This window comes from Salvia splendens, chromosome 14 (assembly GCF_004379255.2).
Source record: "Salvia splendens isolate huo1 chromosome 14, SspV2, whole genome shotgun sequence".
NCBI lineage: Eukaryota > Viridiplantae > Streptophyta > Magnoliopsida > Lamiales > Lamiaceae > Salvia > Salvia splendens.
In genome coordinates this window covers 21,788,899-21,806,123 of record NC_056045.1, presented here as the reverse complement: position 1 = coordinate 21,806,123, position 17,225 = coordinate 21,788,899, and the positions used below count along the sequence as shown (strand labels likewise).

Genomic DNA, 17,225 nt, shown 5'->3' with positions numbered 1-17,225 from the left:
GAGGATTAGTAGAAGCCGATATTCTATGGCGAATCTGGCTAAAGCAAATCTAACAGAGATGGCTAGGGCGTTTGAAGCAGCACTTTACGAAGAAGAAGAAATCTCATATACGGCGGAGGAGGCTATGAAAATTGCTCACTGGCGAGAAGCAATGCTAGTAGAAATGCGGGCTCTGATGAAGAACAATACATGGGAAGTATGTCTTAAACCTGATGGAGTTCGAACTGTGGGATGCAGATGGGTCTTCACTATCACACGGAGGCCAGATGGGTCGATTGAAAGGTATAAGGCGAGACTTGTGGCCAAAGGATACACTCAGACTTATGGAGTTGATTTTGCTGAAACATTCTCACCGGTAGCAAAAATGAGTACTATTCGAGTGCTCTTCTCAATAGCGGCAGTCAGGGAATGGCCACTACATCAGTTCGACGTGACAAACACATTCTTACATGGGGAACTGAAGAAGCCCATTTACATGGAGCTACCACCTGAATTTGTTGGAGATTTCGAAGGAGGAAATATTTGCAAACTAAAACGAACACTATATGGGCTAAAGTAGTCACCTAGAGCTTGGTTTGAGAGATTCTCTGAGGCAATGAAGAAGTATGGGTATGAACAAAGCAACTCTGATCATACATTATTCTTGAAGAAAAGAGAAGGAAAGATTACATGCCTCATCATCTATGTAGATGACATGATTCTCACGGGAGATGATGAAGAGGAAATAAGCAAGCTAAGGAAGAATTTGTTTGCAGAGTTTGAAATGAAGGACTTGGGATTACTAAAGTACTTTTTGGGTATAGAAGTGCTAAGGTCAAAGAAGGGGATCTTCATAAGTCAGAGGAAATATGTACTTGACTTGTTAACCGAGACAGGACTACTGGACTGTAAGCCAGCAGATACTCCTATGGTTCAGAATCATGGTCTGCAGATAGTTGAAGGAGCTGAAGCCACTCACCGCACGAGATATCAACGTTTAGTTGGGAAATTGATATACCTATCCCACACTAGACCCGACATAGCTTATGCAGTTGGAGTAGTTAGTCAATTTATGCATGCACCTCAAGTAGCTCACTGGGAAGCAACACTGAGGATTGTTCGATATCTGAAAGGGACAGCGAACCATGGGATTCTATTCGAGAATCATGGACATTTAGAGATTCATGGATTCACGGATGCTGATTGGGCAGAGAACCCAAATGACAGAAAATCAACTGCTGGATATTTTACCTTTGTGGGAGGAAATCTTGTCACGTGGAGAAGCAAAAAACAGAAAGTGGTAGCCTTGTCAAGTGCAGAAGCTGAATTTCGAGGGATTAAGAGTGGGTTGACTGAGATTCTGTGGCTGAGGAAATTGATGACTGAGTTGAACTTAAACTCACAGAAGTCATGTAAGTTGTTCTGTGATAATAAGACGGCAATCAGTATATCTGAAAATCCAGTTCAGCATGATCGGACAAAACATGTCGAGGTGGATCGACATTTCATCAAGGACAATATAGAGGCCAAGATGGTAGAACTTCCTTTTGTGAGATCTGAAGATCAGTTGGCGGATATACTCACGAAAGCTGTCGATGCAAGAAGCTTCCATGAGGTATTGGGCAAGTTAAGTATCGGTAATCTCATTACTTAACTTGAGGGGGAGTGTTAGAAAGGAAAATATGTAAGTAAGGAAAATAGGTAAGCAAGGAAAAAAAATTAATTAGGGAATGAGTATTATGGCAAATCTTGCCAATTTTATGTAACCCTTGGCCTATTTAAAGGAGGCGCGTACCTATTGTAATTCTCTGAACAAGTTGAATGAATAATACTCATATCTTTCAACAGTCAGGTTTGTCGCGTAAAGTATCACGAGAAGGTTATGTATTATAGTATTAAATTTATTTTATTTATGATATTAATTGCATTATACTAGTATTATGTGAGATATTGTATGACTGGTAGTGCTACATTTTCTACTTCTTCTTTCAACTACAGGAACTGTATTCGGATTTAGGAATATAACAAATTTAACTTAGAAGACGTTAATACCATTGGTTTAAGTAAAATACATAGTCTATCAATTACTGTATTTTATCTTTTTTGGGGGGTACTTACACTAGAGATGTGCTTATAATTTATGATTTTCTTATTTCGAATTAGAATAAAACACATTTAATTGTAAAATAAAACCAACTTTAAAAAATGAAATCCAATTATATATAGAAAACTAAGAAAAATATCAGACTCAGTATATAATTGAACTCCATTTTATCCACAATTGGTCACTTGATCCATTACATGTAACTCTAAAAAACTATACATTTTCTTCGTATGATCTCTTATTTAAAAATAACAACATAATAGTACTATATTAATTCCTTTGCACTTGTTTTTTGATTGGAAAACATTATAAATTTACACAAAATAATACTACTATAATTATAATTTCCACTTGTTTATTGGTAAAGCATTTTAATTTTGCACTTCTATAATCAATTTTGTCCTAATGTTCAAAGCCCTAAATATTCATAATTTTTTTTTAAAAAGGCGGAGAAGATTTATTTCACAGGTTTAAAAAGGGAGAAGATGAATTCAGAATCATGAAGCTTTGAATTCGTGTTGGGATCGGAAATGGTGAGTGCAGCTGCTTGCCGCCATTAACATCTGTTAGAAGCTAGCGATCATGAATCGATTTGTAAAGCTGTTTTACACCACAGCAATCGCCAGTTGCCCCAAATCCACGCAGCGTGGGCTTTCGTTGTTGCAGAAGGGAAACACACAAACAGACTTGGCACAGGAGGTATTACACAATCCGCTATGTCCGTCTCTGTGTGTGTGTGTGTGTGTGGCAGTGCATATTTGCTGTACTGGATCATTTGAATAAAATGAACAGTTTGCGCAATTTGAAGGAATGAAGTTACTATGTTTCTTATTATCTGTTTTTGTCCTCTTATTGTATTGTTGCTCGATGAAAATGCAGCATTTGTGCAGAAGGAATGCAGTTATACAGACTCGGAATTTCTCATCAGCCTATAAAAGGGGTATGTTGTTAATGTGGTTATCCTTATTGCATTTGCTCTTATGTAGTATCTATAAATTTCGATGGGGATCAAATAAATCTAACTTGGATGAATGTTGAACTCTCCCTCTTGTATAACCAACAGCGTTGTAAATACACTTAACATCGCTAGATAAGCTAGAGTGAATGAATGTGTTAGATATTTTATGTGATGTGCGTATTTGTAATTGTATGTGAGCACGCTTGTGTACATTTGGTCTAGTGTGTAGGGGAGATGGTTGGGGTGGAAGGTGTTTTTGTGGTCTTCTGAGCTTCTCATTTAAGTGTGAGACATGTTCATGAATCATGCTTTTAGCCTTACGAAAGATCTTATATTAGTTTATTTAGATTTCTGTATTTTGATGTATGTTCTGTACCAAATTAATTTTCTACAGTACTAGATGAAAAATCACTGGAGGAGGATGCAGAACGAAAAATTGGATGGCTGTTGAAATTATTTTTTGCTGGAACTGCAACTGTAATTGGCTACCACTTGTTTCCATACATGGGTGCGTATGTCTTTTGAAAATTACATTGGTTTGAAATGTATTTTTCAACTCTTTGAATCAAAATTCAAAACTCAGATGTTTATGATATTGGACTTATGTAGGAGAAAATGTGATGCAGCAGTCTGTTAAACTTTTACAAGTGAAGGATCCTTTATTCAAAAGAATGGGAGCATCCAGATTAGCACGGTTTTCAATAGATGGTATAATACTTAAAATTTCATGTGCAGTAAGTAGTACTACCATGTTAATGATTCTGGCATATGTAGGCCTAGTTGTATTTGTACTATTCTTTCCTCTAGTAAAATGTATGTTCTTTTGTTGATCCTCTATAATTTGTTGAAAATAAATAAGAACATCATGTCATGTGAGTTCAAGATTTCATCAGGATTCAGTTGTCAATACTCAAAGTTATTTCAAACTCAGCAGTTCTTCCTCCTACATCGGTATATCCCAATTCAAATATGGTCACTTGCTTTTATGAATCATACTTTATCCAACATATTAGTTGTACCTAACTGGCCATAGAAGAATAACAAGATAGGTATGTAAGGCACAATCTGAAATAAGACACTGACAAAAATATACATAGCTCTCTGGAGCTGCATGTTTGATCGAGGGTGCTGATGCTTCTGTTGCAATCTTTGTCTGGAAACTGATGTAATGTTTTTGGTGATATCCTGGAAACTTATAATGCTCTTTTGCTTCCAGATAAAAGAAGAATGAAAATAGTTGAATTAGGCGGAGCGCAGTTGCTTGTGGATATGTTAGCAGGTGCTAAAGATGAGCACACCTGAAGGCTAGCTTTGAAAGCTCTTGTTGCCATCTCAAAATCAGGTGAGATTTACAATGTTTGTTTCTTTTAGTACGTGCCTTGTGTTCAGAAACACTATGGTTTAATTGGATTGCAAATCAGCCTGTTAAAATATCAGTTTTCTTCTCTTCATATACTGCACCAAATCAATCAGTTGCTGCTCATAGAAGATAAACACTGACAATCTTTTCTTTCTTATTGATTAACTAGAATCCTTTTCATTATTTATTGTTGCTGCCATACTGTTTCTGTCCCACACGATGTATGCAATGTCAGTAGAACTTTTCCCTGACACACTACCTTTGCTATCTGATGCTGCAGAAGGTGCGGTTGATACGATATATAAAGCTGGAGCGATACCTGTGATCAAGGCCACCCTAGATTCCATTGAGTATGAGGAAGTCGGAGAATACAAGACGGACTTGCTGGCTAGATTAGAGGATCTCAAATATGATACTTCATCTTGATATATGTAATGACAAGATTTTGTACTGTTTGTTATGGCTTATAAGTCTGATAATATGTTGATACATCTGGTTCTCTTGCAGGCAGCATTCGGATAAATTTTCCAGCTTCTGTTTCTCCTTGCTTGTTTTGTTTCACCTTATCCTTCTATTAGTTGAAGTGAAATGATCTTGTTAAGTAAGCTGGTTTTCGTCAATTTAAATTTTACACATAAAAAAGAGCAATAGTAATAATTAATTTTTTACTTCATGCTATATCTATCTATCTATATATGGCAGCTTTATTTGATTAAAATTTTTAGAGTGGATTATTAGGGGGAGTATATTTTAGCTGTAGTAGGGGATTTTTTTAGTATGAAAATTAAGAAATATTAGGGTGTATTTGAATTGGTAGATAGACACATTTAAAGTGCATTTAATGGTTCAATCTGGTGTTTGATACGTTGGTTAAATTTTTTGTATGACCCGTTCAATGGGAAAGGGCACGTTGAATTAATGCTGAAAATTGGTGTTTTATTATCATAGAAAATTGAATGATAATAATATGAGCAATACTATATCAATTTTAAATTAAGTAAAATTTATTAATATAGCTCTCAGCTTTGGAAATATAGAAAAAGACGGAGGATAGTTTTGGAATTTCCTACTATAGTGTGGTTTTATATAACGAACCAAACATGTGATATTAAGGACTACAGATAACATGATATCAATAACATAACTATCTTGGGACGTCCTAAAAGGAAATACTACGACTTAACTATTATGAAACCCAAAAATAATTCTTTTAGAAATCTCTAAAGAGAAATATACATAAATATTAAGACTATCTCCAATTATATGATAAATCTCATTTTAGATGAAGAAAACTTCTCTAATCATACTCGATACTGCTATAGGGATGTGATCAATTGCTAACTAATTAGCAATCCAAAATTAAGATCAATTTTTAACCATTAAATTAGGAGATTTAGTGGTTGATATAATGTCCAATAGATTATATTTAAAATTTAAATAATTATAAAATAAAATTAAAGGGTATTAATCTCAATTCTCTGTTATTAAAATTATCCTAATACTTTAAATTTACGTAACTCACTTGATTTAAATTATTTTTTTGCAAAAAATATATCAAATCAAAGGTAATTTTACAAGGATTCTAACGAGATCTCAATTGCATATATTCCGATGACGTTCAGATGATGGAATTTGATGTTTTTTATTTCCATTTTTGTATATGTTGATAAGCACATTTTTATCAACAAATACATCAAAAAATCTCAATATAATGTATGTAAAATCTCAATATAATGCAGGTAAAATCTCAATAAAAGTGTGTTGATATTTTCGTGTACTTGTGTTGAAATATTCATGCCATTGTGTTGATAGTTGTAATACACTATGTTGATATAAAAAACACGAAAATTATGATATGATAATAGAATGACGATTTTACCCTTATGTTGATATTTTGTCTACTATTTATTGAAATTCGTCAGATTTAATCTCATCTACTTATTTTAAAATCTAAGGGTGAAAATTTGATCTTAATTTTGGATTATGATGCTATAAGCAATAGAAGATGACCCGCTACTAATATATTTAAATGGTGTAAATTATTAAAGTAAAATTACTTTTTAGCTTCACATATGGAGTATTTAAAAATGAATTTGATACACTGGTCGGTGATATCTTACTGACTAAAAAATGGTTAATATCCGGTGAGTCACTTGCATCTCGCGTGATACTAATATAATTCCAGACTTCCCTAAATCGACGTTTTGATCTATTGCCATTACAATTCCACTACCGACTTCCATCGCATTCACAAATAGAGAAACCCTAATTCTTTCTCTACCACTTTTCAATTAGAAAATAACATAGCATTTGAATGTTGATTTCCCATTTTTATCATTTCTGAGGCCGTGTTGAAGTCTGAAATGGTGAACGCTCCAATCTTGTTTTGTTGTAGTTTAAAATTAAAGAGCGTGAAATGAAGTACCCGTTTTCATTGAAAATCTTTACCTTTTGGGTGCAAATTTATGCCCTTTTAAAATCATGTTTCACTTTATTGATTCGTTACATTTGGTAGTTTATTTGGTTTCCGTTGATGGACTCGACTCCTAAAGTGAATTTGTTACCTTTCCTCCTTGAAATTGAATAAATTGTGTTCCTTGTTCTTATGATTGGGACTATAAAGTAGCTGTTTTCTTGATTATATGCATATATATTTGTATGAATTCCTGATAAAACTGTAAATGTAAGCTTTAGGAGGCTGTGTAATTAAGAAGAATAGCACAAGGTAGGTAATATTTCGAATTGTAAAATAGTTTGTGATTTAAAAGCATAGCACCAAGCATTCTGTGCAGGAATTTGGTTTTGTGAGCTTTCATTCTTGTTCTATATGACCATGACACCAAGTGTCCCCTCTTAAACGGATAATGTAGACAATACTTGATGTAATGTGAAACTAAAATTTGTCCCACTTTCATAAGTTTTGTCCCTGGGTAACTATTCCCAAAACCGGGATTTATTGATGTAAAATGCTAGTGTTATTTTTCAGAACGGCAATTATTTGCATTGAGAAATAGATATTTTAACCCATAAAAAGATGGCGCTTTTGGTGTGTAGCAGTATCATTATGCTGTGATTATCATTTGTTTTTTCGCGGTTATTGTTTAGAGATTGCTGAATATTGTGCTCGTCCTGTATTCATTATGCACCCCATTGGGAACTGAAAGCTGATGGCTTATACAGGGTACGCCACTTATAGCCGGAATTGCTGTTGCTGCTGCTGCTCTAGCAGGTAAGTATAGTATTCAGGCATGGCAAGCGTTCAAAGCAAGACCACCAACTGCCAGAATGCAAAAATTCTATGAAGGAGGTTTCCAACCAAAAATGACTCGCAGGGAGGCATCACTTATTCTCGGAGTCAGGTAAATCTAAAGTTTCCTTCTTTTGATTGCGGAGTGAATATTGTGTAACTCAACTTCAGTGCTATCTTTACTTGTGCTGTTCTTTTTGTCGCACAAATACTAATGTGGCCATTGGCTTGCACAAGAATGTGTTACATTTTTGAAACTGAATAGAGTTAAGCTGCTTCAAGCTTGATAAGAAGACCAAGTCATTCTGTAATAATTTATTATCCTTTGAAGATGGTTTCGTTCATATGCAAGTTCCGAAGGAAGAATGGTGCAGGATATAACTAGGTCAAAACAAGTCAATTTTTACTTTGGTGATCTTTTCTTGACTTGTTTTTCTAGTTTTGGGACTAGCTTGTTCATTAATTCATTTTATGTATCAGTTTTTGTTATTATTGTGTTGAGCTACCTTTAAACATATGATTGTACAAGTTAATTCACAGGGGAGTACTGAGCTAAGTCTGCAAGTTCAAGGTTATGATGAATATGTTCTTTATGGTGGTATTACTGTTCATACAGAGTGGAGTATAAATGAATAACTAGAATTTCAATGTGTGCTATTGGCTTTCTCCATGTTCTGAATATAATATGCTATTGAGTATTAACTCGAGTTGATATCAGATACCCTGTTGATTTTTGTATTCTATTGATATATACTAGTACTAACAATTGAACATATATGTTGATGTGCTCATAATCATGGTTGTCATCTTTTGCCCAGTATCATTTATCATGTAAGAGTTCTATCTGTCCATTTTCTGTTGTGTTTTTAATATAATTCTACTTGGATTCTTGGGTACTGTAAGAGCTAAGAGTATTAATTTTCTTGATTAGGGAAAGCACTCCCCCGGATAAGGTAAGGGAAGCACACAGGAAGGTGATGGTGGCAAATCATCCCGATGCAGGTGGCAGCCATTACCTTGCTTCTAAGATTAATGAAGCTAAAGACGTGTTGCTTGGGAAGTCTAAGAGCGGCAGCGACTCAGCCTTTTAATCTTTACCCCAGAGCAGCGGCAAATATTTTAACCCCTGCGAGTTAACGCCTGCCCTCCAAAGTCGATTGTCAACAATTACGTGACAGTAAGATATTTTTCAATTTTATCACCAGAAAAAATATATTCTTTGAGCAGGGGTGTAATATTTGATGTGCTTGAATATACAGACTACAGTGAACCAACCTTGTGCTATCTGTCCTACTCTAATATCTAAGCTTAGATGTGTATAAGAGAAGAATTGCTTTGCTTTATGTGCTTTTCAAGGATTGCAATAAATTCTAGGAGTAGATATGAATGGATTGACTTCGGAATTTCACTCTGCTGATTGTGTTACGAGTCTCACTATTTTTGCTTTTTAATGAATTTATTTATAGTGGTTTTCTTGTAATAATAATTATGAACAGAGTTGGAGTTCTCTCCTTTGAGTAATTATATTTTGGATGAAATGAAATGTAGATGAAGTTAATAGTGTGTTGAATTAGTCAATAATAGAATGAACTTCGAATTTGACCAAAACTAGTAGCATGAAAGTCGGACGATTATGACCAGAAACTCGTTGGTTTTGGTGTGTGAATTGCAACATATCCCATTATCCACAAAGTGATCCTCTATTTGTTTTGAAAAAAATCAAATTGAAGTGCTTGATACAAGGATTGAATGCTAATTATAAAATAATTGTTTGAATTTGGTTATGTATATATGTCACAAAATATCTGTGCGTAATTGATAAATCTGAAGATCAATTTTAGTTTACAAATTTAAACGAAATGGAAATAATACAAAAGTGTTGCAATTTATCAGTTGTTGATCTAAACCATACTATGTGAATAAACTCAATGGTTTTAACTTCCATAGCTCAAAACAACTCAAATCTAGTGCAATGAGGTCTATGCTTCAACAACCATTGCATCTCCTTGAAAAACACTGAGCTCTTGTGTATTGAATTCAACATTATTTAATACTCCATATGGAAGATGATTTAAAAATGGTAGCAATAGTATATGCTTTAATATCGTATATAGATTTTCAAACAAACAACTTTTCTCATATGGCAGGGAACTAAGTGACAAATAATACCTTTTTCTTCACAGATGTAGACATCTAAATTATTTGGGCAGAATCTTAAAAAAATACTAGTAGTACTCAGGATCATGAGTAATATATCGAAATTTCAAAATACACACCAAGCAGATTAGCCATCTTTAGTCTAAACTACTTAAATATATTATGATCGATTCCCTGTAGAAAAATACTATCCGTAACCACAATTAATGTTGCAAGAGACCGAACCGCAAAAATAAAAAGGCACTTATACGATCAATAATTAACTGCTTTAAATAGTGTTTTTAATTATCAACTACGTACGTACTTAAAACATAATTAATCAAATCGAGTAAAAATAAAACTGTAAAATAAATATAATAAGTATTTATTATAAATATTACTCCACATAATATATATCACATATACATATACATTAAAGAAGCACGATTCCTAGTTTTCTAAATGAAATAAAGTTTCTATTAGTATAAATTTAGAACTATCACCTTCACCTATATGGCTATATATATATATATATATATATATATATATATATATATATATATATATATATATATATATATATAGGGATGTATTCATTTCCTTTTCCTATATTTCCTCCTTTTTCTTTCTTAATATCAGCCATTAGATTAGAGAAATGGACGGTCAAGATCAACATTGGGTAATTAATCCCGTGTTGCATTATTTGTCCTATTTTGTGCATTATGAGGGTACAATAGTAATCTAATAATGACTGGAAACCGCTACGAATAATGCACCACATGGTCATGAGTAATGCATATAATTGCCTATATAATGCACAATATGTGAACTGCAATGCATACGAACAAGATGTGCTGTGTAATGATGTTTGATACACGTTTCTTGTTTCCCCTAAGGGTTTAATAAGCTTAGGGGCTAGGGTATAGTACGTAGACATGTATGTAATCTTCACATGGTAACGAGTAATGGATATAATTGACTATACAATGCACAATTTGTGAACTGCAATGCATACGAACAAGATGTGCTGTGTTATGATGTTTGACACACGTTTCTTGTTTCCCCTAAGGCTTTAATAAGCTTAGGGGCTAGGGTATAGTACGTACTCAGTAATAACAAATTATAAAACGATACGAATAATTCACCAAATTGTGACGAGTAATGGATGTTATTAACTATATAATGCACAATATGTGAACTGCAATGCATACGAATAAGATGTACCATGTTATGATTGTTGACACACGTTTCTTGTTTCCCCTAAGGGTTTAATAAGCTTAGGGGCTAGGGTATAGTACGTAGACATTACTAAATGCACGTATGTAATCTTCAATCCGTTGATTAACCCATATACACAATACCTCTAATAATGCATAATATACTGAGATAATGACAATTAACAGCTACATAATGCACTACCTAAACCAAATAATGCACATACGTATATTCCAATAACAACAATTTGTTAGTAATATCTACGTACTATACCCTAGCCCCTAAGCTTATTAAACCCTTAGGGGAAACAAAAAACGTGTGTCAAACATCATAACATGGTACATCTTATTCGTATGCATTGCAGTTCACATATTGTGCATTATATAGTTAATAACATCCATTACTCGTGACAATTTGGTGAATTATTCGTATCGTTTTATAATTTGTTATTAATGCGTACGTATTATACCCTAGCCCCTAAGCTTATTAAACCCTTAGGGGAAACAAGAAACGTTTGTCAAACATCATAACACAGCACATCTTGTTCGTATGCATTGCAGTTCACAAATTGTGCATTATATAGTCAATTATATCAATTACTCGTTACCATGTGAAGATTACATACGTGTCTATGTACTATACCCTAGCCCCTAAGCTTATTAAACCCTTAGGGGAAACAAGAAACGTGTGTCCAAACATCATAACATGGTACATCTTATTCGTATGCATTGCAGTTCACATATTGTGCATTATATAGTCAATTATATGCATTACTCGTGACCATGTGGTGCATTATTCGCAAATACCAAAATGTGGCAGTTACTTTTCCGTCAAATGTCAATAATAACCCTGTAATGCATACAACCACCTTCTATAATGCAACACGGAACCAGTTTTATAGAATCAATCTGATCCGTTTATGCCTTAGATCTAACGCGTAATATTAAGAAGGAAAAAAGATCTAAGATGTGAAAATGAGAATAACGCTCCCCTATATATATATATATATATATATATATATAGGGTAGTGTTAAACTCCTTTTCTCCCCTTAGATTTAAGTTCCTTCTTAATCTGGACCGTTAGATCTCATTCATCAACGGTCCAGATGATCTGCATTATTACACTATAATGGTGCATTATTAGTCGGTGTGCATTATTTAACTGAAAATCTGCATTATTAAATGACACGTGGCATCAATCTAACCGTCGGATGACAAAATCGTGGGGCTGAGATCAAGAAGGAAATAGGAGAAAATATGAAAAAGGGATTTGAATACAATCCCATATATATATATATATATATATATATATATATATATATATAAAAGGTTATTATCATTAGACACCCAGTCACTGTGACACGGAGCCACATTGGAGTGAAAATGTATTAATTAATAACATACAATTAAGATAATATGTAGTAGTACTACTACTACATGCAATGATGCAATAACAGTGAAAAAATATCATATCAACACATGCGCATGGTCATTCACAAGATACACTATACACAATAATTAATAATTATCATTTAATTCCTCGTTGTAAAAAGGTACAAAAAAGTCCTAATTTCTAGTACTCCCTCCGTCCCAAGATTTTCTCGTATACCATTTTAGAGTGTCTCAACATATTTGAGCAATTTCTATTTATGGTAAAAATTTACTTTATTACCAATCCCTCTTACACCACTAAACATGTAGATCGAATATATACCTTTGAATTTCTTATACACAGAAAAAGTATAGCCGGAATAGAGTGCACAGATGTAATTATAGTACTGTATTAGCTAATCATTCGGTATCGGTACTAAAAATAGTGAACTTTGTGGCAAAATCTTTATAACTCCTGCTAGTTGAGTTAATTATCAGTAGCAAGCATTCATCAGTATAATAATCTATGTACAAAAACGACAACATCCCACTATCCAAACTTGTAAAAATAATCAACAAATGAGTGTACCACTGCCAAAGAAAAAGGGTTACAATTAAGATATATAGGCGCAGGAGAGTTCCGTACAAGTGTACTGATTCTTTAGCTAACATAATTTAAATACAGTAAAAAAATTGAAAAAAACAACAACATGATGCAACCCTTCTCTATTCATCATCACCACTTTCCCTCAATCATAATTCTACAACATCGTAATTAAATAATGTGATCTTAAATTATTCCTTCCAGAAAAGTTCTCGACAAGTCTCCCAAACATAAATTAAATATGAATAATGTTAAAGTTCCCATCATACTACATCATCATCCCTTTTAGCCATAAAGCCATATGTCAAGTTATTTGCTTCAAAAAACAAGGATAAATATAACAACTTCAAGATGCTTGCCTGCCCTTTCAGTACCATTGAATTGAAAAAGAGAATTAAATTCAAGTATAGACAGGCACACACATGTGCTAACTACATGGAGTGAAAATGATAAAGGACTAGTTACAATCAATAACAAGCTAGGAGACTTAAATTAATAAAAAAGAATCCACATTGAAAGCTTTTCTTGATTAGGGTTTATTTAATTTCCCTTGAGTACATTATGCATCGCAGAATCATTGATATATAATGGAAATTCAGCAATAATTGAATGTTTCTATTTTCTTCTTAAGAACAAGGGACAAATTCTTCATGGTTGGTTATATACTATATTTTTTGTTCTCAATTCCCCTTTGGTTAGTGTGATCCCTTTAGCATAAAAAGGTTACTTAAAACAGTGGTTTAGTAGATGCTTTCTAAATTATACTTACGGCCGCTTTAATTATAGATGCCCACCAATTAATCTTTTTTGCCCATAAGTAATTCTAAACCACTTAGACCTGTCTTCCCTAACTTACATGCATTAGTATATAATAAAATAACTTTGCATTTAATAAAGATTTGATAGTGACTATGATACACTTTCTTAGTACCTAGCTATATGGGAATAATACACATTACATATATTTTTAGTATAGTAGTATTTATGATTCATTATATATACCTGCATATATAAAGAAGTAGGGATACTATATATGTTCACAAGTCAACTGTACAACTATACATGTATATGCTCAAACTCAAAATGATATACATAATCACTTATCTATTTCTGATTTTATAAAACTACCTTAATCGAACAACATAGCTAGGCAGTGATCATGACGTGATTAAATGCCAAAAAAGGTTTAGTGTGTTTATTTTAATGAGATTAATACATATATATTGTAGACAAATTGAATTATGAGTTTTTATGTGTGAGTGAGAGTGTGGTGTGATCTGAACTGTGCGAAACTGTGTAGTATGCAATAAAAATGAGATAATAAATAAATAAACACAGTAAATAGGGTTTTCCTTATACATGAAGTTACTAGGCAGAAAGCAGTATATTTAACCGGCAAAGAAGCATATAAGCTGGAAAAAAGTGGCTTTGAAGTTCAAAAACTGGTGATTCAAATACTACTGTTCTGATAATCACCAAAATAAACAACTATAACAATCATAACAAGACAAAATTCAAACCATGAGCATACCACAAAGTTAGAATTAAAGCAGACAAGACCAAATAATTCTTCATTGGAAATACAAAACAATAGTAATTGGTTAGGCACATTCACATTAGAATAAAATAAAACATGCGTTCCTTTTCTTTTATTTCAGTTTTACATAGAGTTAGGCTTATTAAAATATAGAAGATCGGAGGGAGATCATATTCAATTTCCCTTCCTATATAATGCAAAATTAACAAACTTTATTTATATATCTCAAATTCCAATACAACCAATTGAATTAACAACGCACCCATCCTGTTTTTTATTTATTTCAAATATAGGTATACATATAAATTAAATAAGTATTCCAATTGATTTAGGTTTAATTAATCAAGATTTGGGGTAGTGCAAAAAGTGTGGAGTTGTGTTTGTAAATGCTGAAAAAGGGGCAGCAAATGAAGGAGAGGTTGTACCAGTTGTTCTTGCAACAGAATTAGGATGATCTGATAATGCTGCAGCAGCAGAAGAGGAGTTCTCTCCGGTTACATAGTTTCCAGTTCCCTGCGGTTCGGCTCCTTGATCATACAAAATTCCGGTGAAAACATGGCCGCCGATGCTCACCGACGTCTGGTACGCATACTGATGACCCACCGCATTATCGTCCACCGAGCTCACTCGAACGCATCGGAACACCGCCGGAAAACACGCCTCCGCCGGCAATCCCACCTCCTCAAACCCTAAATTGCACAATTAATTCAAACATTACAAAAATTAACAATATGCATATACATAGGGAGAAAGATTTCAGTTTTTCACGAAAATTTCAATATATAGTAGTATTAAAAAATATATTTGAATATGATCTCATCATCAAGGGAGTATGCTAGCAAAATAAGCTAATATAGTTAGTAACAAAATAAATAAAAAAAATCCTTTACCAAAAAAAAATCATTATACTATTTTGAACAATAGTACAAAGACATTGCTATTGTTGCAATGGTCACTATTTTGAAACACCACCACTAGAAGCAAATTACACAGTAGTGTCACAATCAATGAAATTAAAGAGAATTTAGAAGGCAATCCAATTATTACACCTCCCACGGCGTGTGTGTGTGTGTGTGTGATCTGTGGGAAACAGTGATTGGGTATGGTATAGTTACCTAGTTGAGGGATTTCTCTGTATCTTTTAGGGTTTGAGGCAAGAGCTAACTGTTGATGAAGGAGGGGCGGAATCTGGTGGTGCGGGTGCATAGCGAGGTGCCTGGGCCGCCTCTTCGCAACCGGAATCCACGTGCTTTTCACGTGCGTTTCACACTGGAAGCCTCGGTTCTTGCAGCAGCTCCGACACCTCGAATGCTCGCAGTCTTTTTTGGCTTGATTGCCGCAGTCTTGGCACCTTGACCTACTGCTCTCTGTTGCTTCTCCTCCTCTTATCATTTTCTTCCAATTAATTAACCTTTTATTTTATTTGTTTTATGGTGGAGGTTTTGCAGATTAGAGGAGGAGATTCGGGGTTTCGTTTGTTAATTTTTTATTCATTATTTGTGATCATTGGAGGTGGAGGTGGAGGAGGAGAAGGAGATGAGGAAGAAAGAGATGATAGTATTTTTTACTGTGGTTGAAAGAGAGGAAATGGTTTATGTGAATCTGTATTTGTTTTGTTAGGGTTTTTGAGTGAGGAGGTTCAACTTTCCTTTTCTTCTTCTTGGGAGGGATCTTGTCATGGCTCACTGCTCAAGTGTACTGTGATACTTTCTGAGGCGGATGAGAGAGAAAAAAGGGTATCAGAATTAACCAAAAATTATTGATATTTAACTATATGAGGTGGCGTCTAGTGAGTACTCCCAAAAATACTGATAATGTTACTATTTCACATCCTTTAATTTATTTTTAGTTTTGAAACGCCTTATTTAATGATATGTTTTCTAATACTCCCTTCGTCCGCCATTCGGAATCTCATTTCTTGACGGCACAAGTTTTATAAAATGTATAGAAAAGTGGGTGGAAAAGAGTTAGTGGAATATGAGTTCCACTTTTATATATTAGTTTTAAATAAAATGTGAGTGAAATGAGTTAATGGAAGGTGGGACCTTATTACCATTTATGATAAAAGTGAACTAGGACTTCAATTCGCAGACGGACTAAAATGAAAAAACGGGACTCCTATTCGCGGACGGAAGGAGTAGTATTTTTTGGAATAACTATTGTTTTCTAGTTATAAAATAAAATATTTTCTCTATCACAATTAAGTTAAGATATATTTTTAAGAATTACTATTATATTAAGAATTCTGACCTTCGGGATCTTGAATAAAACTCAAACAAATTAACAAAATACAAACAATTAAGTTCATTAGAACGTACCCTAAATAACATGCAAATTGCATACTAGCTAATATTTCATTAGCATAATTATGTCATAAAGTCATACGCAACATAAAATAATGAGTACACTATTTGTTGTTGTTAGTAGGAGTATTTCAGAATGTTTATTTAGTTTTCATTTTTTAATTGTTACAGGAACTATCACTTTCATCAATCACTAGTTAGTAAGTAGTATTTGTGATTACAACTTACAAGATTACATTAATATTGTTGTATATGGCGACTGGCGTAATCCCATTTTTTTTAAGTTGAAAATATTGCTCTGCATATAATTAATTAAGTCAAAATTATTACTAGTACTTGGTTGTATACGTACTAAGGCCATCCACAACGTTATTCCTATAACGTTCCTAAACCGTTCCTTAAACCACTATT

General features: G+C 33.6%; 2 protein-coding genes and 1 pseudogene across 3 annotated transcripts; 2 read left to right on the top strand and 1 right to left on the bottom strand.

Moving 5' to 3' along the window:
• Positions 1-2,464: 2,464 nt before the first annotated feature.
• Positions 2,465-4,934, top strand: LOC121763890 (annotated as a pseudogene).
• A 1,622-nt stretch (positions 4,935-6,556) lies between these two features.
• LOC121763275 (mitochondrial import inner membrane translocase subunit TIM14-1-like) lies at positions 6,557-9,099 on the top strand. 2 transcript variants are annotated; one of them, XM_042159259.1, is made up of 3 exons: positions 6,557-6,767; positions 7,582-7,760; positions 8,580-9,099. In XM_042159259.1, exons 1-3 carry the CDS (start codon positions 6,765-6,767, stop codon positions 8,737-8,739), a joined length of 342 nt encoding a protein of 113 aa, XP_042015193.1. In that variant the 5' UTR covers positions 6,557-6,764; the 3' UTR covers positions 8,740-9,099. The 2 variants fall into 2 exon arrangements, with proteins under 2 accessions (XP_042015193.1, XP_042015192.1); XM_042159258.1 differs by lacking the exon at positions 6,557-6,767 and adding an exon at positions 6,819-7,447.
• A 4,158-nt stretch (positions 9,100-13,257) lies between these two features.
• LOC121763518 (protein SHI RELATED SEQUENCE 1-like) lies at positions 13,258-16,240 on the bottom strand. The gene is made up of 2 exons (XM_042159548.1): positions 15,627-16,240; positions 13,258-15,200 (listed from the first exon to the last, which is right to left on the bottom strand). The coding sequence occupies exons 1-2, from the start codon at positions 15,901-15,903 to the stop codon at positions 14,854-14,856; spliced, it is 624 nt and encodes a 207-aa protein (XP_042015482.1). The 5' UTR covers positions 15,904-16,240; the 3' UTR covers positions 13,258-14,853.
• Positions 16,241-17,225: the final 985 nt, after the last annotated feature.

Coding starts and splice junctions, on each gene's coding strand:
- LOC121763518 (XM_042159548.1), bottom strand. CDS start 15,903: ATGATAAGAGGAGGAGAAGCAACAGAGAGCAGTAGGTCAAGGTGCCAA. Junction 15,201..15,626: donor CAGAGAAATCCCTCAACTAG/GTAACTATACCA, acceptor TGTGCAATTTAG/GGTTTGAGGAGGTGGGATTG.
- LOC121763275 (XM_042159258.1), top strand. Junction 7,761..8,579: donor TCACTTATTCTCGGAGTCAG/GTAAATCTAAAG, acceptor TTTCTTGATTAG/GGAAAGCACTCCCCCGGATA.